The 22,116-nt window shown below is 55.1% G+C and overlaps 2 protein-coding genes across 4 annotated transcripts in view; one reads left to right on the top strand and one right to left on the bottom strand.

Moving 5' to 3' along the window:
* Nucleotides 1-4,878: 4,878 nt before the first annotated feature.
* Nucleotides 4,879-13,282, bottom strand: LOC123822902 (fukutin related protein). Of its 2 annotated transcripts, XM_045845068.1 has the most exons (4): nt 13,240-13,282; nt 11,632-11,693; nt 9,786-9,911; nt 4,879-7,647 (listed from the first exon to the last, which is right to left on the bottom strand). In XM_045845068.1, exon 4 carries the CDS (start codon nt 7,606-7,608, stop codon nt 6,121-6,123), a length of 1,488 nt encoding a protein of 495 aa, XP_045701024.1. In that variant the 5' UTR covers nt 7,609-7,647; nt 9,786-9,911; nt 11,632-11,693; nt 13,240-13,282; the 3' UTR covers nt 4,879-6,120. The 2 variants fall into 2 exon arrangements, with proteins under 2 accessions (XP_045701024.1, XP_045701027.1); XM_045845071.1 differs by lacking the exon at nt 9,786-9,911 and having other exon boundaries at nt 13,240-13,258.
* STRN4 (striatin 4) overlaps nt 12,863-22,116 on the top strand; it is a 26,409-nt gene continuing 17,155 nt past the window's right edge. For both annotated transcript variants that reach the window (XM_045845067.1, XM_045845066.1), the window contains exons 1-3: nt 12,863-13,187; nt 20,562-20,665; nt 21,197-21,270. In XM_045845067.1, coding sequence (XP_045701023.1) covers nt 12,906-13,187; nt 20,562-20,665; nt 21,197-21,270 — 460 coding nt within the window. In that variant the 5' untranslated portion in view covers nt 12,863-12,905. The remainder of the gene's footprint in view (nt 13,188-20,561; nt 20,666-21,196; nt 21,271-22,116) is intronic.

The following is a 22,116-nucleotide window of genomic DNA, read 5'->3' as shown; positions in this document are numbered from 1 at the left end:
ACGACAGGACCCCTAACCCCCACCGTGTGTTATTCAAGGGTCAACTGTACTCAACTTGGCAGCACCTCACAGGGACTATTTTGACTGTAAGGAGCCAGAAACAGCATGTACTGTGTAGTTCTATTTACATGAAGGCCAAGGCCTGGCAAAACCGCTCTATGGAGAGATCAGAGCGCTGGGTAGCCTGCCAGGGCGCAAGGGAAGCTTCTGTGACACAGCCGATGTTCTGTGTCTTGATACGGGTGGTGCTCCCACGGATGCAAACATTTGGAAACATTCGTTAGCCTGTGCACTTAAGCTGAGTGCACTTTACTCTCCGTCTATTCTCTTCCAGTTAAAAATGCTGTACCACTCATGGGAAGAAATTCCACTGTAACCACCTGCGTAAGAATGCAGGTACCCCCGGTATCGGAACTCTCACCGTAAATAGTTCCAGTTCCCATAATGACTTGCTCCCCCGCCTTCTAACCCAAAATTTGCTATTTGAATCAAAAGCCTGCCTTGCAACTATTTTTCAGTGCTGTGCGAGTCCAGGCTGGGATAACACCAGTTGCAGCTTGCAGGTTCTAACATGATCCTGTCTTGTGTTACCGGAGCGTGTCGCACGCTGCTGATGGTATCTCCCCAGGACCCTGTGTAGACTTCTTCCGGGTGCCTGGGGGCGCCTCCAGTCCGGGTGCAGTGGGTATTATTTTGATTACCTTTAGCATCGTTTTTTCCAGCTTTGTTGCCCACAAGACTGTTGCAGTGCGGAAATACAACTCTTATCTGATATTGTGTGAACTTGAGCACTGTGTACAACTAATGAGTTCATTAAGTGTCGAATGGTTAAGTAATTGTCCCCTCCCACCAATGCTTTCTATTATGCCAAAATCCTTGGTGGGTTGTTACAGAAGTTTTTAGGGGGTTTTAATAATATTTGGGGAAATCAGTGGGGTTTTAGAGGGAGCTGGGAGTGAATGCATTACTATCTTCATTTAAAATACTTTTTCATCCCCAAATTACCTAAGTAATGCTTTTTTCCATATACGGGCTTCAAATACATTATGTGTACATATAAAGAATATGTAACTGGGCCAAGTTCCACCACACAGTCTTTAGCCACTTTTTTATGTTCCTTTTTTTTTTCTTGCTGAGCACATGCCACTAATTTGCCTAAAACGCTGGCTCTATCTGGGCTGCAGAGAAAGACCGGGACCGCCTCAAGCCTACTCTGTGTGGACAGGGGCTTAAGCGACTCCCAGACCTGGTCACCGCCAGGATGGGTGCTGCAAGAGGGAGCAGCCTTAGTCCCCTCCCTTCACTGCCGTAGGCAGAGGGCACAGCACGGGACCTGGCGCACGGTACGTACTCTGCGAACTGGGCACCAGCGCTGCCCCGCTGGAACAGGCCGGTTCAGATCCCTCTCTGCTGCCTGACAACTATGGGACCCTGGGCAAGCGCCGCTGAGTCTCGCCCTCTGGGGATGATGATGTTAACGCCTCACCCGAAGGTGCAGGTTACATAAGAGAAGAAAAAGCACCTGGACGGCCCCTCCCCAGGCCTGGCTCCCGTCTCCCTCCCCTTTTCTCCATTGCCCCACCCTCTGGTTATTAGGACAGACCTCCTGCTCCTTCCTTGGAGCCTGGCTCTGGAGGGAGGGCTCAGGGTGGCCCTGGATTGAGCTGGGGCCTGGGTTCTAGGCTCCGAGTGGCAGTTTGGGGGCAACCTGGCACAGGGGAATGACTCAGGCTCGTCTTTCCTGGTGACAGCGTTTCCAGGTCTGTTGCACTCTCCCCACACCTGCTTTTTGCAGGTCAATCTTATGAGGTAAAGACCACACACAATAAACCGCATCCATTAAAGCAGGCGTTTGGATGGGCTCAGACAGATGCATGCATTCGAGAACATCCACCACCACCAAGATGCGCACTATCCCCACCACCCCATGTTTCCGCTGGCTCCTTTGCCACCTTGCCTCCCTCCACCCCCAGGCCCAGGCCCCCACCACCACTCTGCTCCGGGCCACTGAGGGTTAGGATTTCACATCAGGGGAGTCACAGTGTGTAGCTTTTTGCATCTGTCTTCTCTTAGCATGCTGCTCTTGGGTGTTGTTTTTGCACAGGGTCAGCCGTTCACTCCTCGTTTCCCTTTATTTTCATTGCTGAGGTTTATTCCATGGTCTGGATATACCCACCGTTAATGGTGGTTTCCATTTTGGGGCGACTGGGCATGAAGGTGCATTTGAACACAGGTGTTAGGATGCCACCCATTTTCCACGGCACATGGTTTGTACGGGGCAACACGCAACCTGTTTACAGCATGATGCATGCGTAGTCCCATCCAGCAGCATCTGGGACACGGGCCGGCTCTGCTCCCACTGTGTCCAGTGTTAGTCCTGTGGCTGCCGGGTCACGGGGAGCTCCAGGGGGCTCCAGAAAGAGCCAGGTGGTGGTGACCATTTGCCAATAGATTAATAGTAGCTTAAAGTTTTCATGTTTAAACCACCTGCATGGCCACACCAGTGCATGTGCTGGCTTGAATGGCAGCTCTGGGACAGTCCTCTTGGTTCTCCTGAAATAAACTTCACAGATAATATAACCCAACTGCATGTGATGTTAAAAACAATCGCTAGCCCTGGCTGGCATGACTCAGTGGATTGAGCGCCAGCCTATGAACCAAAGGGTCGCCAGTTCGATTCCCAGTCGGGGCACAGGCCTGGGTTGCCGGCCAGGTCCCCCACTGGGGGTGTGCCAGAGGCAACCTTCTCTGGCAGATCAATGTTTCTCTCTCTCTCTCTTTCTCCCTCCCTTTCCCTCTCTCTAAAACATAAATAAATGAAATCTGAAAAAGAAAACAATTGCTGTTGTTTGAACTGCAATAAAAAGGAGAAGAGGACAGTAGTTTATAACATGCATTTCTGTGTGGGGACATGTGGAACCGCCCCCAGAAACAGAGGAGGCAGCTCATGTTTATGCCTAAAATGTAAGCAGCTCCCAACCCGGCTGGACGCACGCGGTACTGATGTCTAACTAGCAAGAGCCATGTGGAACATGATTTTCTGAACTTGTTGACAAACTTTGGCCACATTTTGAGCAAAACACGATACAGGCTTCCCTGATGCTATGTGGAAGTTGCACGTCCTGGAAAATTCAGAACCTATTACAACTTTACAAAAAGGACTCTGTGTTTGCATGAAAAGAGAGTTAGGTTCTGGGCTTGGATAATTCTTAACCAGGTTTTTCCAAGTAAGGCTAGAGTTTGCTTAGTATAAGCTAGGATGGCTGTGCCATTTAAAACACTGAAATACTTCTGTTCTGGCTGATTAAGAGTATGAGAACAAGTGAGAAAGCAGTGACATTTAATAATACAAATTGTAATATAAATTCATTAGTTCAAGTCAATTGTGATTGGTTCTCTATCACATCATTACTTAGTTGATAATAAAGATATTGACTATAAAAAACTATCAGATGGTATAAGAGAAAAGTTTGTTTTTGGTTTTTAAATTTTTTAAAGATTTTATTGATTTATCTTTAGTGAAGGGGAAGAGAGGGAGAGAAACGTCAATGTGAGAGAGATACATGGATCTGTAGCCTCTGGCACAACCCCAACTAGGCCCACAACCCAGGCATGTGCTCTGACTGGGAATCGAACCAGCAACCTCTCAGTTTGCTCAACCCACTGAGCCACACCAGCCAGAGCTTGGCTTTTTTTAGTTTTTTATTCTCAGGGTTAGAAAAGTTTTTAATGTAACTGCTGTTACTTCAGAAACAGTGATGAGAGGAGAAAACCCCAAAACATTATGGTTGATACTAAGAAATTCTTTATCTATTGAAACCTTAACTCACCAAATGATTTGCAATTTAACAGGAAGTTGCTAGAAGCATTTGATATGGTTCCCTTATCAAATTACAGCTAAGGCAAGATACATATATATATGAAATGTTATTTCATGCATATACATATACATAGCTGTGTCAATTAAGAAGTCATACCAATTTCTAAATGAAATAAACTCATTAAATAATTTAAGAATGAGTTGAGCTTCAACTTATATTCTTGGTAAACAACTTAAAGAAATATGAATCTACAGATAGACCATTTTCATTATTCTTAGAATTAAAAAGAAACATTTAAAACGTCTGATGCATATGCTGATTTATATATTACCCTATATTACCATACCAGTTGCAAAATAGTTCAAGCATCACCTGCACTTCATGAATGTCCCAGGGGAAGTTTGAAAATGGTGTGGGACAAGAGACACTATTGTGTGTGATGCCCTGTATGTGTTACAAGACACCCACCATCCATGGGCCATGCCTGCCAAGAGCCAAGAGCCACAAGTGATGGGTGGCCCAGATCATCACCGTGTTCCCAGAATGCTCCTCAAGTGGGAGCCCCACAGTCTCTTTGGGAGCTTTTTGTGCGTTAAGATCCAAGGCTGTGTTATAAGAAGTCAGGCTTTGGACATCTGAGGCTCAGGAGATTGGGCCAAACTTGTATTTGTCTTTTCTTGCTGGCCTTTCTGTAGGGGCTCCACATTTCCATCCCCCCACCTACTTGACAGGGTCGAGGGGCTGTGACTTGCCTAAGGTCAGGAAGTAGGTGGCCAAGCCAGAATCCAAACACAGCCCTGATTCCCCACCCTTTACTGCTGTGGTGCCTCACAGCACCCCGGTGGGGTGAGTGCGCTCGTTACCCCGTTTCCCAGGTGCAACGCAGAGGTGCAGAGAGGCAGAGTTGCCTCAGCCTGGTTCACGGTGAAAGGAAGCCACGGCGCTGGGATGGGAACCCAGGTCTCCCATTGCAGAGCCTGTGGTTTCAACAACCAGGTGTGTACAACCCAGAGGGTGTATGTGACAAGCCGTTGGGATGAGACAAGTACACAAAAACTTTTATATTGATTTTAATTTAAAAATGAAATAATTTAAGCCTTATTACTAACATATAGAATGCTAGTAGTACCTGTATATCATTGATAAATACACATATTGGGGTAATGCCCAAACAGTACTTATTCTTAGGTGCATTATCACCAAAAAAAAAAAAAAAAAAAGAAAAGGAAAAAAAGGCAGCCATTGCTTTCCCTGCTCAGTGACAGGAGGCCCTCTGGGTACCAGTACTGGAGAGGGGCACCCAGGGCCTCGTCATTGTGGGCTCCAGACTGACAGCCTGCATTGAAGTTCCCACTCTGCCACTTCCTCCGCCCTCTGGCCTTGGGCAGAGGACTTGACCATCCTGGCCTCATTTTCCTCATCTGTTAAATGGAAATAATAGCAGCTCTCACTTGGGAGGGATGAGGACAGGAATGAATCAGTTCATCTGTGTGAACACTGGGAGCAGTGCCTGGCATACAGTAAGTGCTCAGTAAATGTCAGCAGTGATTATTGTTGACCCCACCATCCAAGCAGGGAAACAGGCGCAGAGAGAGAAAATAACGAGGTAACAGTTCGAAAGGGGCGGGGCCTGGATCCAGACCCTCACTCCCAACCACAGATGTGCCTCAGACCTCTGAGCCTGTTTCCTCCTCTTTGAGATGGGGTTAAGAGCAGCATGCACCGCACCAGGCTCTCCCAGGAGGGAAGGGAGTCGCGTTCTGGAAAAAAAGGGAGCTAGTTATCCTGTCCAGCCAGGCGCAGGGGCTTAGAGAGAAGACCAAAGGTTCAAGAGACAAAAAAAGCTGTGGAACAGTAGTCTGTGCTTAAGGTCTCCTTGGCCCCACAGTAGGGCAAGGACGCCCTCTAGTGGTAGAAGCAACCCGAGCAGCCAAGTATCCTGGGGCTTCTATATGCGCCTTATAGGGAGGGCACTCACTGAACCCTGGTGCGGATGAGGCAACGAGGAACGGAGAAACCAGGAGGCTCGCCCAGGGCCACTTAACGAGTTAAGTGGAAGAGCCAGGGTTAGAATCGCAGCAGTTTGGCCTTAGAACCTACACTCTTTCTCCCTCTTTCCAAAACTCTGTCACAGCCCTGGAGCCCAGGGTTCCTGGAAATCTTAGACGTCATGACATGGATGTCCTGGACTGTGCTGGGCCCTGTGGAGCCGCTTGGCATCCCCGGCCCATTTACCAATGCCAGTGACACCAGAAACAAAGGACAGTTTCCCATGTCGGCAGGCGTGTGAGTCAAAGCTTCAGCCACTTCCTGCCAAACTCAGGAGGGCCGGGTTGGGGTACTCGGGGTTCTCGATGACTCCGGGGCCGAATTTGAGCTCCAGAAAGCGGCGGTAGTTGTTAGGCGCCTGCGCCATGAAGCCGGCAAAGGGCAGGGGCACAAGAGGCTGCAGGAAGTGTTCGGGGAACTCAACATCCTGTCGGTGGTCCAGCCACGTGTCCTTGGTCATGACTCCATTGCGGGGGTAAAAGGGCCACAGGTCCACGTGCAGGTGGTTGCTCTCACTGTACTGCACGCGGAAGAAGTCACCCTCTATGGCCTTCTCCCACACAAAGCCGCGCTCGTCCACCACTGAGCCGGCCTCGGCCCCCCGTAACTGCTCGCAGTTGCCCACGTCCTCCAGGTAGATGCCCAGGTCCACGTCGTAGTCCCATGGGATGATATCCCCGTGGCGGGCAGCCCCCAGCAGGGAGCCGCCTTCCAGCCAGTAGCGCACTCCGGCCGCTTCCAGCACGCCCACCACATAGCGGGCTGTCTCACGCAGTGCGCGCAGGCAGCATGGGGGTGTCCAGCGCCCCTCGTACAGGTAGGCAGGTGTGTCACCCACCACGGTCCCAAAGCAACGAGGTGTCTCTTTACTGCAACCGAACCACTCAAGGCGCCCGCCGTCTTTGCTCACCAGGCGGATGCCCAGCGCCCGCAGCAGCGCAGACTGCCGCGCGCGCCCCTCGCGCTCCGCCTTCCAGCGCGCATGGGCTGTGGTCAGGGGGGGCTGGTGGGCTATGGGGAAGGTCAAGTCCAGCAGTTGCACCCCCCAGCCACGTAGGGCTGTCTGCAGGAAGAGGCTGGTGCCTACTGGCCTGGCCAGGGGCACCGAGAGGTTGAAGAGGTCTCTTGAGCGCAGGAGAACCACAGCGTCCCCTTCCAAAGCGTCGCAGCGCTGTGCAGAAGGGGCCGGGCCATAGTGCGCTGTCCACTCCCTCAGGCTGACGTTCAGGGCCAGGCACCGGACAGGGTTGGCTGAGGCAACAGGGGCAGCCACCAAGCGGGTGCTTCCCCGGCGGAGCGCTTCCACCATGCGCTCCAGCTGGCCTGGTGTCTCAGCCCTCGCCCCATCAGGCACCAGGGCCACGTACTCCGTGGTCACATAGGTCTCTGGGCGCGAGGCCGCGGCAGGCTGGTCCAGGGCGGGCTGGAGCAGTGCCAGGCGAACATTGGGGACACGGGGCAGGGCCAAGGGCGGGTAGGGGAGTATGTCTGCTGCCACCACCACCGGCTGGGCTGGGTCCTGCTGCAGGAAGGAGTCCACCAGCTCGGGCACCGCATTGTCAAAGGCCTCGAACTCCCGCACCAGGATGGTAACATGGGGGCCGGCAGCAGACCCGTGGCGGGGGCCCCGTGGCCGGGAGTTCCTGGGCCGTTGCTGCAGCCACGAAACATAGAAGAGGACCAGGAGGTTGACAATAATGGCGACTGCCAGGGCAGCCTGGCAGCGGGTGAGCCTCATGGGGCCGAGCTCAGGCCCTAGCTGGGCCTCCAGGACATCCTGGGGAGGTGAGAACAAAAGGGGAGGGAGGCTGGAGCTGGCTATCAGCAGCCCCTCCTACCCAACCTCAGCCTTACCCTTCTCTCCCAGCCTGTTCCCTATTTGGTTTCAGCTCTCACTTTCCCTCCTCCAGGAAGTTCTCCCTGACCTCCCAGGCGGGGTCATGCACCCCATTCTGGACTCCTTCAGTGCCCCATCCTCCCACCCCCATTTCCACACCCGAACCCCACCATTCTAAGCTATCACTGTGCAGGGACCCATCTTGTCCTCCCATTTGTGAGACCCACGAGGAGCCTATCTTGGTCACTGCTGGGTCCCCAATGTCGCTCAGCACAGTCAGGCACACGTTACATACTAGTGAGTTTTTATCAAACAAGTCACCTTCCCTTCTTTGTTCAGTCCTGTCCTTCCAGTCATTGTCACCTTCTCATTCACTTATGAACACTCAGGCCCCCATTCCGAGCCCAGCTTGCGCCTTCTGCTCTCCATTCCTTCCTCTGGGAAGCCACCCCAGATCTCTCTCCCCTGTCCCTTCCACCCCCCACCGCTCACCTGGCCCCCAAACCCCGCCCCTGTTGCTCCCTGCTCACTTCCTCAAATCCTGAGCCATCGGGTCCTCTAGCTCCCCATGGCCAGCCAGATTGCTTTGGTTTTACAAGAAAAGTTAGAAATGCTTTCTTTAAATCAGAATTATCCAATTTTTTATGTTGGCCACTAGTTTTTTGTTTTGTTTTGTAAATAGAAACAGAAAGTAGACCGGTGGCTGCCCGGGGCTAAGGTCGGGGTGGGGGTGGGGGGAATGGGGAGTTGCAGTTTTGCAAAATGAAAAAGTTCTGGAGATTGTTTCCATAAAATGTGAATAATTCTTAATACTGCTAAACTATACACATAAACTTGTTAAGGTGATACATTTTGTTATGTGTATTTTATCACAATAAAAATTTTGTTGTTTTAAGTTGAAAGGCTGCATTGAAAGAGGCTGCCAGTCTTAGGACTCCTCCCCGCAGCCACTGGCCACACTCCTAAGCAACCCCCAGGTGGCGCTGTCTCCCTGCCCCCAGTACAGCCTGAAGATTTGGCTGGTTTCCAGCCCAGGAGGTGTAACTAACGTTCTGGGTTCTCAGCAGAAATGCAAAAAAAAGTTCCCCATGGATTTTCAGGTGTCTGCTCCTTCCAGGGAGGAAGACATCAGAGACCCAGCTAATCTTCCTAGCGCCTCCCCATTCCTACAGCTTCCCCTCCCCCTGGGCCCACCCAGATCTCCACCCAGCAGCCCCTAGTCTCCTAACCAAGTCCCCTCCTGGTGGCAGCCAGAGGGGTCTTCATAAAGCACAAATATGACCTCTCCCTCCCTGACCAGAGGCTCCTCAGTGCCCTGGGGGGAAAATTTAAGTTTCTTACAACATTCCACAAGGCTTTGTGTGAACCCCCCATTCCAGCCCCATCTCTGGCCACGCCTCCTCAAACCCTGTCTATGCCTAGGCCACCTTGGGCTTTTCCTCAAATAGATCTTCTTCCTAATCCTTTTCATATCCTGTTCCTTCTGCCTAAAGAGTCTCCTTTCAAACAGGCCCCTTTTCCCATGCCTGTCTTCTGCTGGAAAGCTCCTACTTGTGCTTCAGGGCACAGCTCAGATGGCCCCCTCCTCCAGGAAGGCCTCCTTGAACCCTGGGCTGGGTCAGAGGTCCCCTCTGGGGTCCCCCATCTCAGCCCTGCCCACTCTGGTTCGTCACTGTCTAGGTATGGGTCTGCCTGCCCCACTAGACCCAGGAGGGTAGAGCCAGTGCCGTCTCCATTACCACTATGCTCCTAGCACACAGGTGGCACTAAAAATGCACTTGGTGAAAAAGTGATGGCCAGGTTCAGGGTTTCTGCATGTCTGTAAAGCCCACTCAGGTCCCAGGAGCCAAACTCCGCACTGTGGCCCCATGCCTGGGGCCCTGTGCTGGTCTTCCTGTCCCCCCACCCCTCCCCGGTCCCCAACCAGGAACCCCTTCCTCCCTTCTCCAACTGTCCCAGTCCAGCCTGCCCTTCTCTGACCCAACTTGGATGTCACTTAAGAATCTGAGTTGCACTTTAAGAATTTCTTAATCTTTAGAACTCTGGAATTGTCCTTCGTTCAGTCCTCCAGCACCCACCTGCTGAACTCCTGCAACGTGCCAGGCACTGTTTCAAGTGCTGGGGACCCAGCAGTGGACACATGACACGGAGACGCACAACACCCATGACCTCACGGAATTCATCATATTGTGGGCAGAAGAAACCTATGGAATCACAGAATCTTCATTTTTAAACAGCTTAGAATCTTAGATCTTAGGTACACAGAAGCATGGGAGATGTTTCTAGAATCTTCTAAAGAGGTCATCCTCACTCCACCCTTGTCCCTTACCAGCTGTTCCCCACTCAGAGCCCAGAGGGATCTGGTTAGAATTTGAAGTAGATCCCATCCTGCGTCTGCTCAAACCCTTCTGTGGCCAGAAATCACTCACAGGAAAAGCCTTCACTGTGGCCCACGAGGCCCCATGCCATCTCCTGCCCTCTCCCACTCGCGCACTCAGTTCCAGCCACACTGGCCACCACAAGCCAGTCCTCAGATGAACCCAGGCCACTCCTGCCCCAGCACTGGCTGTTGCCCCTGCCGGGATGCTCACTCCTCACAGGTATCCACCCGGCTCCTCCTCACGGCCTTCAGGTCTTTGCTCAGAGGTCACCTGTCCAGTGAGCCCTTCCTGCGGCCACCCTATGTGAAAATGCATCTCCCTGTCACCCACATTCTTCCTCTGCCCCAGCCCTGAGTTATTTTCCTCCCCTGGTAGTTATCACACTGATGTTGCTTATCTTGTTTATTGTCTGGTCTGTTTCCTGGCACATAGCCAGTGCTGCACAAATGTGTGTGAATGAATGAGCTGCTCCAACCGTCCAGATAAGGGATGCCGGCTTAGAGACTGCGAGGGTGTGGGCACCGGAACCTTGGCTTCTGCCATGCTCCGTCTGGCTGCTTGTGGGCCAGGAGGTCCCCAGCAGGACAGGGGACAGAAACTGGGTCCTCAGAGACCAGAGGGTATGGCAGCTCCATGGGGAGGTGCCACCTACTGAGTGAGGGGACCAAAGAGGTCGAAGGAAGGAATCATTTAGAACCCTGACAATGTTTAGCCGTGGCTTCCTTAACTGTGAGGGTGCAAAACCCCTGCAGGGAGCCCAGGCGGATGAAATGATGATGTTTGAAGGTCCGGCGGTTCTAGTGGCTCACGAGGCGCCTGACCCTGTTCTGAGTACTTTATATATATTCACTTGTTTGATCGCTTGGGTACAACCGCACTGAAAGATGAAGAAACTGAGGCACAGAGAGGTGGAGTCAGTCACTCGATGTCACACAGTTGGGAAGTGACGGACCCGGGATTGGACCCGAGAAGCCATCTCCAGAGTCTCGCTCTAATCCAATCAATCAGTTCTGCTGCCTCCCTCCGGCCTACCTTCCACGAGCCTTCATGGGCTCTGACCTGACCAGTGCTGTCAAAGCTGGATACAGCACATTAATGAATTCAACTAACTCAACAGGGCTATTTATTGAGTGTCCTCTGTGCTATTTATTCAGTGACCTTGTATTCCAGGGACAGGGGATGACCCAGGCAGTCCCCGAGCGGGACCTCCAGAGGCAGGAAAACAATGTACAGATGGGAAGAGAAACCAGCAGGGGCGCGGCAGACAAAACCAGGGGCTTGCTTTAAGGAAAGGCGCTCAAGGGAAGGAGAAGACAAGGTGAGACTTTGTCTCTCCATTCCCCACAAAGCAATGTGAGTGGATCCAGGCTCACTTTAGGCCCGGCTCGCCTGGTCTGAGCCGTGATCTAGCCTGAGACTCAGTTGCTGTACCTATAGAATGAGAATGTGATGGGCAGGGAAGAGGAGGTATGTAGGAAAACCTTTGGGGACAAGGAAAGGCCAGTGTCCACACAAAGGCTGGTGACACTGAGGGACTTCTTACCTCCTACGTTGCAGGCTGGGGGAGCACCAGGGGGACAGTTTCAGTCCAGCTCAGCTGCACTGCTGAGGAAAGAGAACCAGAAAACCCCAAATCAGCCAACTTTGCATAGTAGAACACAATTTCATCTTACCTACAAAAGTGGTAATGGGGCCAGGGAATCACTTCTCTTCAAGTCCCATTAATTCAGACACTACCTGGAGCATCTTGAGAATGGGCGGGAAGGATGTCAGTTATCATAGCAACCTATAACCATCTCTCTCTCATGACTGTGTCCAGAAAGGTAGGGCTAGAAGTGACAGAAGCTATTACCATGACAACCACTTCCCTAGACACACTCCATCCTGAGAGACAATCTGAAACCATTCCCTACCTTTGTGGGTCTGGTTCTTAGGGGCACTGGAGGGGGGACTGCCACAGTTACCATAGTAACCAGGGCTTGGCCTTGCCTGTGTCTCACCTTCCTGGGGATGGTCAGGCCCTGTAACCATAGCAACCACTCCTCAGCAGAGCATCTTCTCCTCTAAATAAAAATACCTGGTTGGTTTGGTCCATGGACCTCCCACCATTGGAAAGGAGGGGAGATGGTTACCATGGTAATGCCAACTGGGTGGCTGGGGGAATGGATTGGGGAAGAGGTGTTTCCTTCAATAATTAGTGTCCTTGGGGCTGGAGTTCTTTCTACCTGAGTGCTAGGTGGGGTTGCCATAGTAACTAATGAGGGTAGGGGCAGAAGGACCACCAGGGACCTAGGTTGCCTTAGTAACCTCCTCCTGGTGCAGGGACAGGAGAGGTTTGGGACTCCATAGACACAAAAGTGTAGGGGAAAGGAGCCTGGGGGTGTTCTAGGCTGGGGAGGGGTTACCATGACAACCGACCTGGGCCAGGAATCAGTGAGGATGGGGCCAAGCCTGAAACCAACCCCGGTGGTCGCCCTTTATCTCAGAGTGACACTGATGGCTGAGGAAAGTGGTATTGGGTCTGGAGAGGGTTAGAGTCTGTCTTTTGGGGGCAAAGTGGGAGGAGGGTAGAAAGCGGCCCCTCCCCAACGTCTGGCTCTTCCTCTTCGGGGCGCGCGCCCCTTTCCTACCCATTCCCACATACCCGCGCGCGCGCGCCTTCGGGGTCAACCCGGGTGGGCGAAGCGCGCGCCCGGCCACGTTCCCGTCACCGCCCCCCCAACCCGGCCCCCGCCGAGGGCGCGCTCGGGGGGGGGGTTGGCGCGGCCGCGCAGGCGCGCGAGGCACAGCGGGCGCGCGGGCCGGCCCGGGGCCTCCATGATGGAGGAGCGAGCGGCCACCGCCGTCGCCGCCGCTGCCTCCTCCTGCCGTCCGCTCGGCTCGGGCGCGGGCCCGGGCCCGACGGGGGCGGTCCCGGCCTCTGCCCCCGCCCCCGGGCCCGGTCCGGCTGCTAAGGGAGGCGGCGGCGGGGGTAGCCCCGGGCCCACGGCGGGACCGGAGCCCCTGAGCCTGCCCGGCATCCTCCACTTTATACAGCACGAGTGGGCGCGCTTCGAGGCGGAGAAGGCCCGCTGGGAGGCCGAGCGCGCCGAGTTGCAGGTGAGCGCCGCCTCGGACCCCCGACCCCCCACCCGGCCCGACCCGGCCTCACCCGCCGCCGCCGCCGTCGCCATCTTGGAGCAATGGCCGCCGGGACGGCCGGGGGGGCGGGAGGGGGCCCCGACCGGCTCGGAACTGAAGTGAGGGGCCGTCGGAGGAGGGTCCTGGGGGCTCTGGGGCGCCTCGAGGCGGGCGGGGGGCCCAGGGGCGGGAGCGCCGGACCGCGGCCGGCGGAGAGAAGGGACTCAGGGCACCAGAACCCGCTGGAAGTGGCAAGAGTGAGCCGACTGGACGGCGGGTTCTCGAGAGTGGCCTCGGGGTCCGGAGGGGGCCCAGGAGAACTCAGCCAAAGGTGCTGAGAGAAGTTGTTGGAGGGGCTTGTGTGGGACTGAGCAAAATCTCGGCGGGTGTCGAGTGACGCCCACCCCCTGTCCGACCAGGCGCGGGCGTGAGGTGGAGGCTGATGGGCTGTGATGGTGGTGGTGGGGCAGATGCGGCATCGGGGCTGGTCGAGCGCGGGGGGCGGGGAGTTGGGACCCTCTAGGGCGAGAGCGTTCCAGCCGGGACCAGGCCTAAGTACGGAGAGGAAGTCACGGAGCCTGGGACACGGGGTGCGTTTCGGAGTATGTGGACGGAGGGAACTGAAAGATGGCTGTGCGCGAACTCCGGGGATAACAGGAGGCTCTTGAGGGTTCCAGGATGATGGTGTGTGCTCTCTCCGCTCAGGAGGAAACTTTGGGGAGCCCTGGCATGTGCGGCTACCGAATTGCAGGAAAGGGGTCCCGAGGACGAGCCCTTGGAGCATGTGTGGAAGGGCTTGAGAGCAGAAACTCCAGTTTGGGGGTGTGGAGAAGAGAGGGGGATGGCCTTTAGGTCGGAGGTGTGTGTAGGGCGGCAGGTGGAGAACCCTGAACTGGAGTGGGCGGGGCGTCAGGCGTGTCCAACGAGGAGACCAGGGGTCTTGGGATGGGGACAGTGAGGAGGAATCCAGGGGCGCCTGGGGGGTGACAGGGAGAGCATTTTGTAGAGCAGGAAGGCATTGGGAAGAAGCATCTAGAAGCGTCTTGAGGGGGGCGTGTTTGTGAGAGTTTCTGGGGAGAAAGGGTCCCGTGGTTTGTGGGTAGCTTGGAGGCGGGATGTGCGCACAGGTGATGTTGGGAAGAGTCTGAGGAGCTGGGCTGGGTTTTGTGACCTTGAGAAGTGCAGTCCCTTCGCAGTGTCCCCACGAGCCAGGACATCAGAATTGTGAGGGTTTGAGGGGCCCAGTGACAGGCTGAGAGGAGTCTGGAGGTTCCCTGGTTGGGTGTTATTAGCAGAAGTCAGTGTCTGCTTCTGCGGGCCTGTCTTTCTCCTTCTGATTGGCTGTTTCCTCCCTAGCTGAGGTGGGGACCCGAAGCAGTAACTGATTAGAAATTTGTCCACAGGATGAATGAGGACAGCATCCCGCAATTCTTCCACCCTACTGGGGATCTCAGCTGTTGGGTAGCTGAGGCTTGGGGTTGGGTGGGAGGGAATCCTTATGTAAGTGCCCCTCGCTTCCATGTCCCACTCTCTGCTTCTGAGCTCCTCCCTGGCATACAGCCCATTGGATTTTCTCAGTGCCCCCGTTATGTGGGCAGAGCCAGAGTTACTGCCCTCACTCAGCAACGGTACGGCAGCTGTTGTTCAATCAGCACGTGTTATGTGCCAGGCACTTCATTTATTTTTTTTAAGATTTTATTTATTCATTTTTAGACAGAGGGGAAGGGAAGGAGAAAGAGAGGGAGAGAAACATCAATGTGTGGTTGCCTCTCACATGCCTCCAACTGCAGACCTGGCCTGCAACCCAGGCATGGGCCCTGGCTGGGAACCGAAGTGGTGACCCTTTGCTTCCCAGGCCGGTGCCCAATCCACTGAGTCACCAGCCAGCAGGGCATATCCAGCATTTTAGCTACAGGGTATCATTTAATCCCTGTCACAGTGTAGGAGAGTAACTGATATTATTCCCTCTGCTCCTTTAAAAAAATAATAATAATAAGAGGAAAGGGGGGCTTTGAGAGGGTGGGTGATTTATCTGGGATCACAGCCCATGGGCAGCAGGCCTGGTCTGGTCTGTGGCCTTTCAGGCCCATGTTCTGTCCCTCTCTGGCATCCAGCATGGATGGGAAGCCGCTTTGGGGAAGCTCAGTGGCCTCCCGGGGTCGCCCACGCAAGCATAGCGGAGCTGGGGTCAAGCCTTGGCCTCTGGAGCTCCATGCCAGGGCACCTACAGCACCTTCTATGCCACCTGTCATCTTGGAGACTAGAGAGAAAAAGATGTGTGTTTATTCCCCCACTTAGTGGGCTTCTTGGAGTTTGGGAAGAACTCATGGGTGGACCCAGTCGGTTGTTCTTGTCTCGGCTCCTGCACCACTGACTGTGTGTTTTTGCCCTGTTGCATTAGCACAGATTCATAGGTCTTAGACATGTGTGTACAGACGGTATACATGAAAGGGGGAGTCCCCCTGGTCCCTGTCCCACTCTCCTCCCTCCCAACTGTCACTGCTGTAAAAGGAGTTGGCTCTATGTGTGCAAGGCATGAGGTCATACTAATGGATCGTTTCGTGACCTTTTTCATATACTCGCATGTCTTGGCGTCCCTTTCGTATCAGCACAGAGAGCCCTTTATTATTTGTGATAGCTACTGGGTGTCTGCATCGTGACGCATTCAGTTTGACCACTGTTGGCGGCCGCTGGCTTGTTCCCAACTGCTCTCATCTGAAAGGGCTGTGGTGACTGTCCGAGTGGTCTGTGTGATGCCAAGCAGAGTGGACCGGCGGAGTGGCTGAGCAGGTGGGTGTATAAGTGGGGTTGGTTTTGACAAGTTGCCCATGTTCCCACTCCCTCCACAGTACCTGTCTCTACATGCCTTTGACCGAGGCGCTTCCAGAGGAGCAACTCCTGTGAGGTTCTTCAAGGCCCAGGCCGAGTCCGACTTTCTGGTGCGCTCCGAGTGCCTTTTCTCCGAGTAACGACACAGCTGCTCTCAGCACAGGGCCCACTGTGCAGTCAGGGCTCCGTTAGGGTGTGTGGGAAGGCAGAAGAGGCAGCCCGTTGTGGGGTCCCCCCAGGGGGCACCCACAGATTGGAGCAGGGTGGTGGTGTAGACTCGGTCTGATGTTGAGCAGGACTTTGCCAGGTGGGGGGATTTCAAGAAATAGGTGGTGTTGCTTCTGCTCTTTGGATACTTCCAGGCTAACAGAGGAGGCTGTTTGCAGAGGAGGCCACAGAGAACCCCATGATATGGCTCTGCCCAAGGTCTGTGGCACTTCTGGGAGGGGAGCTCCTTGAGGACAGGGCCACCCTCCTGGGGGAGTCTGAATTGGACATTAACGTAGGAGCGGTGACACAGAGGTGCGGTGAGAGGGGTGGCAGCGGAGGAGGTGTGGAGCTGACCCCTCCCCACTTCCAGCCTCACCAGGGGCTGTGAAGGCCCCTGGGGACTCATCCCAGAGCCTGGGGAGGAGGAGTGTGGGAGATGCAGGGCCGAAGAGACCATCCGGGGAACCCCTGCCATGGCTGGAGCTGAAAGGTTGGCAGAGGGATGGAGAGGCGTTAGGTCCCGGGAGGACTGGTGTGCTCCTCAGGGATCCTGGTTCGTGGGTACTTGAGTGGGAACAGCTGGAGGGGAGGCGGCAGCCGCATCTTGGAGTGGTTCTGGGCTCCTTGTGTTCTCACAGCCTGGCCGGGGGAGTGGCAGTGGGTGGGCCTGGCGAGCAGAGAACTTCCAGGTTCCCCACTTACCTGCCAGCCGCCACGGCACTGGTGGCTGCTGGCATGTGCTGGGTAGGAGGGACTGGCCACCAGCACTTCCCTTTTCCAGGGATTCCACTGCCTTGGGACCCTTCAACCACGTGTCCTGGTTCCCCTTTCTCCCTTCTGTGCCAGAAGAGCTGGAAGGGGACCACAGAGCTGAGTGGGCCGACCGAGATTCTCCACTTTCTTCCCCCACAGACCAAAGTCATGGGGTGTTACCAGCCCCTCCTCATTACCTCAGATCCCCTCACCCCTCCCTGCCCTGCCTCCTACGATGGGCCTCTCGGCCTTCAGCTTTGCTCCCCCTCCCCACCTGCCCCTCCCCAGCCATCAGGTCTCCACAATGTAGCTGAAATGACCTTTGTAATGTTCTGATGTGGCCAGAGTGGCCTTTTCATTTTTTAGTTTTCTTTATGATTTCTTCTATATGTTCTTCTAAAAAATTTGCATTGAATTTATTGGGGTGACATTGGTTAATAAAATTATTTAGGTTTCAGGTGTACAGTTCCATGCTACATTATCTTTATGTTGTATTATGTGTTCCCCACCCCAAGTCAAGTCTCCTCCCACCCCTGCCTGGGCCCTCCTCTGCCTCCCCCACCCCCTTTCCCTCTGGTGATCATCACACTGATGTCTGCGACTGGGCGGGTTTTACCTTTGCTTAATCCCTTCACCATTGTCACCCCCCTCCGCCCCCCCAGCCAATGTTGGCCCATTCTCTGTCTGTCTGAGTCTGTGTCTATTTTGTTGGTTAGTTAGTTTTGTTCAATGGATTCCACATGAGTGAAACCATATGGTACTTGTCTTTCTCTGACTGGCTTATTTCACTCAGCATAATGCTCTCCGGGTCCATCCATCTTGTCACAAAGGGTAAGATTGCCTTCTTTATTATGGCTGAGTAGTATTCCATTATGTGAGCGTACCAGAGTTGTTTAATCTACTCATCTACTGATGGGCACTTAGGCTGCTTCCACATCTTGGTGATTGTCAATAATGCTGCAGTGAACATAGGGGGGGCACACATTGGCTTTTTGGGGTTTCTGGAGTCTGCCATGCAACTTTCATCTCTGCCCTCTGCCAGCAGTACACACCGCGGCCCTGGCCAGCTTCTGACCGGCCCTCCAGTCATAGCCGGGTGTCACTTCTTAGTCCAGAAGTGGGCTAGGCATCCCTCTTCCCAGAACCCCTCTGCTGCCCTGTGGTGGCCCTAGTCACTCGCTGTGGTGGCTGTTGGCACGTGTCCCTGTCTCCTGTGCTGGATGGAGAGCTCTGTGGGGACGGGAACCCCTTGCCTTCTCCGTCACCCCTTCCGTGCCTCGAGCAGTCCCTGGCCCGGCACAGCTGGTCTCTGTGTTGGGTGTTGGACGGACGCGGCGCTCAGCAGGCTGGACTGCTGCTGGGAGGTGGGAGGCCCCTGCCGGTGCCCAGGGGCGCAGGGAAGGCCGTGAAGAGGCTTGTGGTTGGTGGTCAGCCTTTTCTTCTTCATGTCTCCCCTGCACCCCCACTCTAAAGCGACGTGTGCACAGGGCAGATTTGGGGCCCTGAGAACACGCACGAAGGGCAGAGAGTCAGACTTAGGAGACCTCGGGGGTCACAGTGAGTCATTCCCCTGCCTGGCCATGGATGTTGTGTGTGTGTGTGTGTGTGTGTGTGTGTGTGTGTATTGGTTTAAATGTGGAGAGGAAAGTATTGGAGAGGGGACAGAGGTTCCGTTTTCTGGACGCACAGACGTGGCTTCTTTGCCGCGGCACACCTGGCGTGTGCCCCACCCCCCCTCGAGACTGTCAGCCACCTCTTGTCCAGTGCTGTGTCTTCTGTCCACGACTGCACCTGGTGCAGAGTTGACTCAATAACTATTTGGGGGTAAATGAATGAGGAAAGATGCTTTTGTCCTCCATCATTGCGTGTGTATGTATCCCTTTTCATTTTTTCAGAAGGAAGCCTACCATTGCCATTAAGCCCGTAGGAGAAATTCCTACAAGCAGGATAAGTTCCTATAATTCCTAGAGGTAGAACTGCTAGGACAAAAGGAATGTGCATTTAATATTTTTATAGGTCTGGTGAGATTGCCCCCCAGCAAGAGTGCATCAATTTATGGCTCTGGCAAAGGTGTGCGAGTGCACCTGGCCCCCAGTCTATGCCAGGCTACATGCCAGGCAGTATGTAGCATGTGCCTGGGTGTCTGCCAACTTGAGGGGGAGGCCTGAGGGAGACCTGCTCCCTGGAGCAGGACGGGTGGTAGCAGGACTGTGCTGCACTCCACGAGCACGGCAGGTAGATTGGGGCCCTCTGAGCCCTAGGGAGAGAAAGCAGTGTGGGTGGGCGTCTGAGAGGCTGCCGGGAACTGGCAGTCCTGGAGCCAGGCTTTGAACTTGGGCGATGCCTGGAAAAGGTGTCTGGGGCCAGACTGGGGGAGGGGGGGGCTGCTGCAGCCCTTTTCAGCAAGCACGTTGTATGAGGGGGTCAGCTCCCACAGATGCAGCTGCCCGTGGTGGCAGGAAGCCTGGAAGCCACAGACGTCCCTGTTGGATGGGGTTGGGTCTCAGAGGACCCTCACTCCCGCAAAGAACAGGGCCCGTGTCAACGTCGTGAGAGTGCGGACGCCGAGAATAAAACTAGTGAGAGGCGGGAGCTGGCATTTATTAGCCCTTCTCCTGTGCTAGGTCTTGGACTGAGAAGAACTTAATGCATGAGGGGCAGGCACTCTCGGGAGCCCCATTTTGTAGAAGGGGAAATGGAGGCTCAGAAAAGGCCGATGACCTGTCTCAGATCATGCCTCAAGTGAGTGGCCGAGCCACGCCTGGAGCTCCGCTGTCCCGGCCCAGAGTAGTGGAGCGTGTGGGAGAAGCTAGCGACGGGCCCACACACGGGCCCATACTCGGGGCCACACTCGGGGCTTGGCGCAGGGCTTCCGGAACGCGGTCAGGCCAGGATCCTGCTCGCAGGCTGTCGGCCTGGTGTCTCCAGGAGGCCTGCTGGCAGACTGGGCAGCCCGTGCCAGCAGACGGTTTGAAGTGGTTGGCAGGGGCCCTGGGTCACGTCTGCGGCATGTCTCCCTTGTTCTGGGCAGACTCCAGGGGACGACTGGTCCCTGCCACGGGAGGCGGGTGGTTAAGCTTTTGCATCGGAGCAGGAGCTGAGCCCAGCCACCCACTCTTGTTCCTAAATTCCAGAAGTAGCTTCCTCCTCCTCCCAGGGACAGATGCTCCGGGGGGAGCAGTGAGACATCGTCCCGCCAGCAGCACCTGCCTTTGGGTGGGGGAAGAAGCAGAGCCCAGGGACCCCCCCACCTTCATCCCCCAGCTAACTGCTCCTCCAGAGGAAGGGACAGGCTCGTCTCAAGCTGGCCCCATTTCCATTTCAGGGGCCAGGGCCTCCCCCCAGCTCTCCTGTTGTGGGCGACACTGTAGGCACTCTGGGGGCAGATCCAGCATGCCCCCTCATGCTCCACTGAACCCTGGCTCCGGGTCTCCACGCCTGAAGAAGTGGCTGCTGCATGTCATTGTTGGGGCTGGGGCTGGCACTGGCCGTCCCTGAGTGAGTGAGGGACACACCTTGGTGAGCCTAAGCCTTGCTGTCTCCTGTTCCCCGTGCCCCCAGGCGCAGGTGGCTTTCCTCCAGGGGGAAAGGAAAGGGCAAGAGAATCTCAAGACAGACCTGGTGCGGCGGATCAAGATGCTAGAGTATGCGCTGAAGCAGGAGAGGTGAGCCCTACCGGCCTAGGGCCTGCCTCCCAGGAAGTCGGTCCCCGGAGGGAGGGTGGGGAGGCCCAGGAAGGTGCTGCTGCCATCTGCCGAGGGAGATGTGGGCTCAGGCGATCTCCTGTCACTCTGGTCCCAGGAGCGGGGTCAGAGCAGGACGCAGTGGAGGGATTCAGTCAGGCACTAGTGCCGGTGCTCATAGTGCTGCTGGCCCACTGGGTGCCGAACCCGTGTCTTCGCATTGTCTCGTCCTGCCCAGTAGCCTAGTGTGTCCGGGGGGCTCTCAGAGGGGGGGGGGCTTCTGTAAGGATTCCTGGAGCTGGGGTGGCAACCCAGCCTGCCCGCCTCTGAAGGGGGGGTTCTGCGCGGCACTGCATGTGCTGCTCCCCCACGGGGCTGCCTCGTAGTGTGGGAAAGTGGGGGGTGCTACCCCAGAGGTAGGAGAGTGGGGGAGCTGGGGATTTGGGGTTCCTGAGGTGAGTGCTCTCTGTCTGCTCTTCTTGCCTCTCATTTGTTACTCATTTATTCTTTTAGGGCCAAATACCACAAACTGAAGTTTGGCACAGACCTGAACCAGGGGGAGAAGAAACCAGAGCTGTCAGAACAAGGTACCCCCTGCCCCCAATCCTCCCCATGTGCCTCCAACAAAATGGAGGCTCCATAGAAAGCACGGTCAGCCGGGCTGCCTCTCCCTCCCAGCGCCCCCCACCCCTGCCCCCCCCCGCAGGCTGCACTGCCAGGTGCTGGGCACTGTGCGGGGCCCCTGGGGGGACGGGGTGGACAGTGGTGACGAAGGCCAGCATGCCTGCTGTCCCTCCGTGGAATGGAGACAGGCACACGAGGTCCCTTGCAATGCAGACTCCTTCAGAGAGGGACCAGTTCGCCAGCAGAGCGGGGGGAAGGTGCTCCAGGTGGACAGAAGAGTGTGGGACGTCAGGGCACAAGGAGTCACCGGGTGTGACAGGAAGGAGGGGGCAGTGGCCTGTCAGGGCCACCTGCTGGGCTGATGGTGGTGGCCCTTCCTTCTGTCGGACCCCGCCTGCTGGAGTGTGTGAGTCTGCAGGGCAGGCTCTGCCGGCGGTGTGGCTGGCGGGCGGCAGGCGTGCAGTAAATACACTTTTTCATGCCTTGATATTTATTACTGTCACATTCTTTTTTAAATATAATCTTTATTGCATTTTTTCCATTACCATTTAGTCACCTTATACCCCCTCCCCCCAGAGGTACAATAAATATTTGATGAATAAAATTAACAGGTGATCTCATTTAATCCATGCAGTAGTTCCAGGAGGTGTATGTATTGCTATCAGTAACTTTATTTCTTGGAGGAGGAAACTGAGGCACAGATAGGTAGACTAGCCAGCTCAAGGTCACATGTGGGAAGTGGCCAAGCCGGACTTGAACCAGTCAAGTCTGCCTGTTCTCTGAGAACTGGGCCAGCTTCCTGTGCAGGA

The sequence above is a fragment of the Phyllostomus hastatus genome, unplaced genomic scaffold (assembly GCF_019186645.2).
Source record: "Phyllostomus hastatus isolate PE091 unplaced genomic scaffold, TTU_PhHast_1.1 phas_contig_468, whole genome shotgun sequence".
NCBI classification, from domain to species: domain Eukaryota; kingdom Metazoa; phylum Chordata; class Mammalia; order Chiroptera; family Phyllostomidae; genus Phyllostomus; species Phyllostomus hastatus.
Note: the sequence above shows the minus strand (reverse complement) of the source record. Positions and strands in the feature narration are given on the sequence as shown.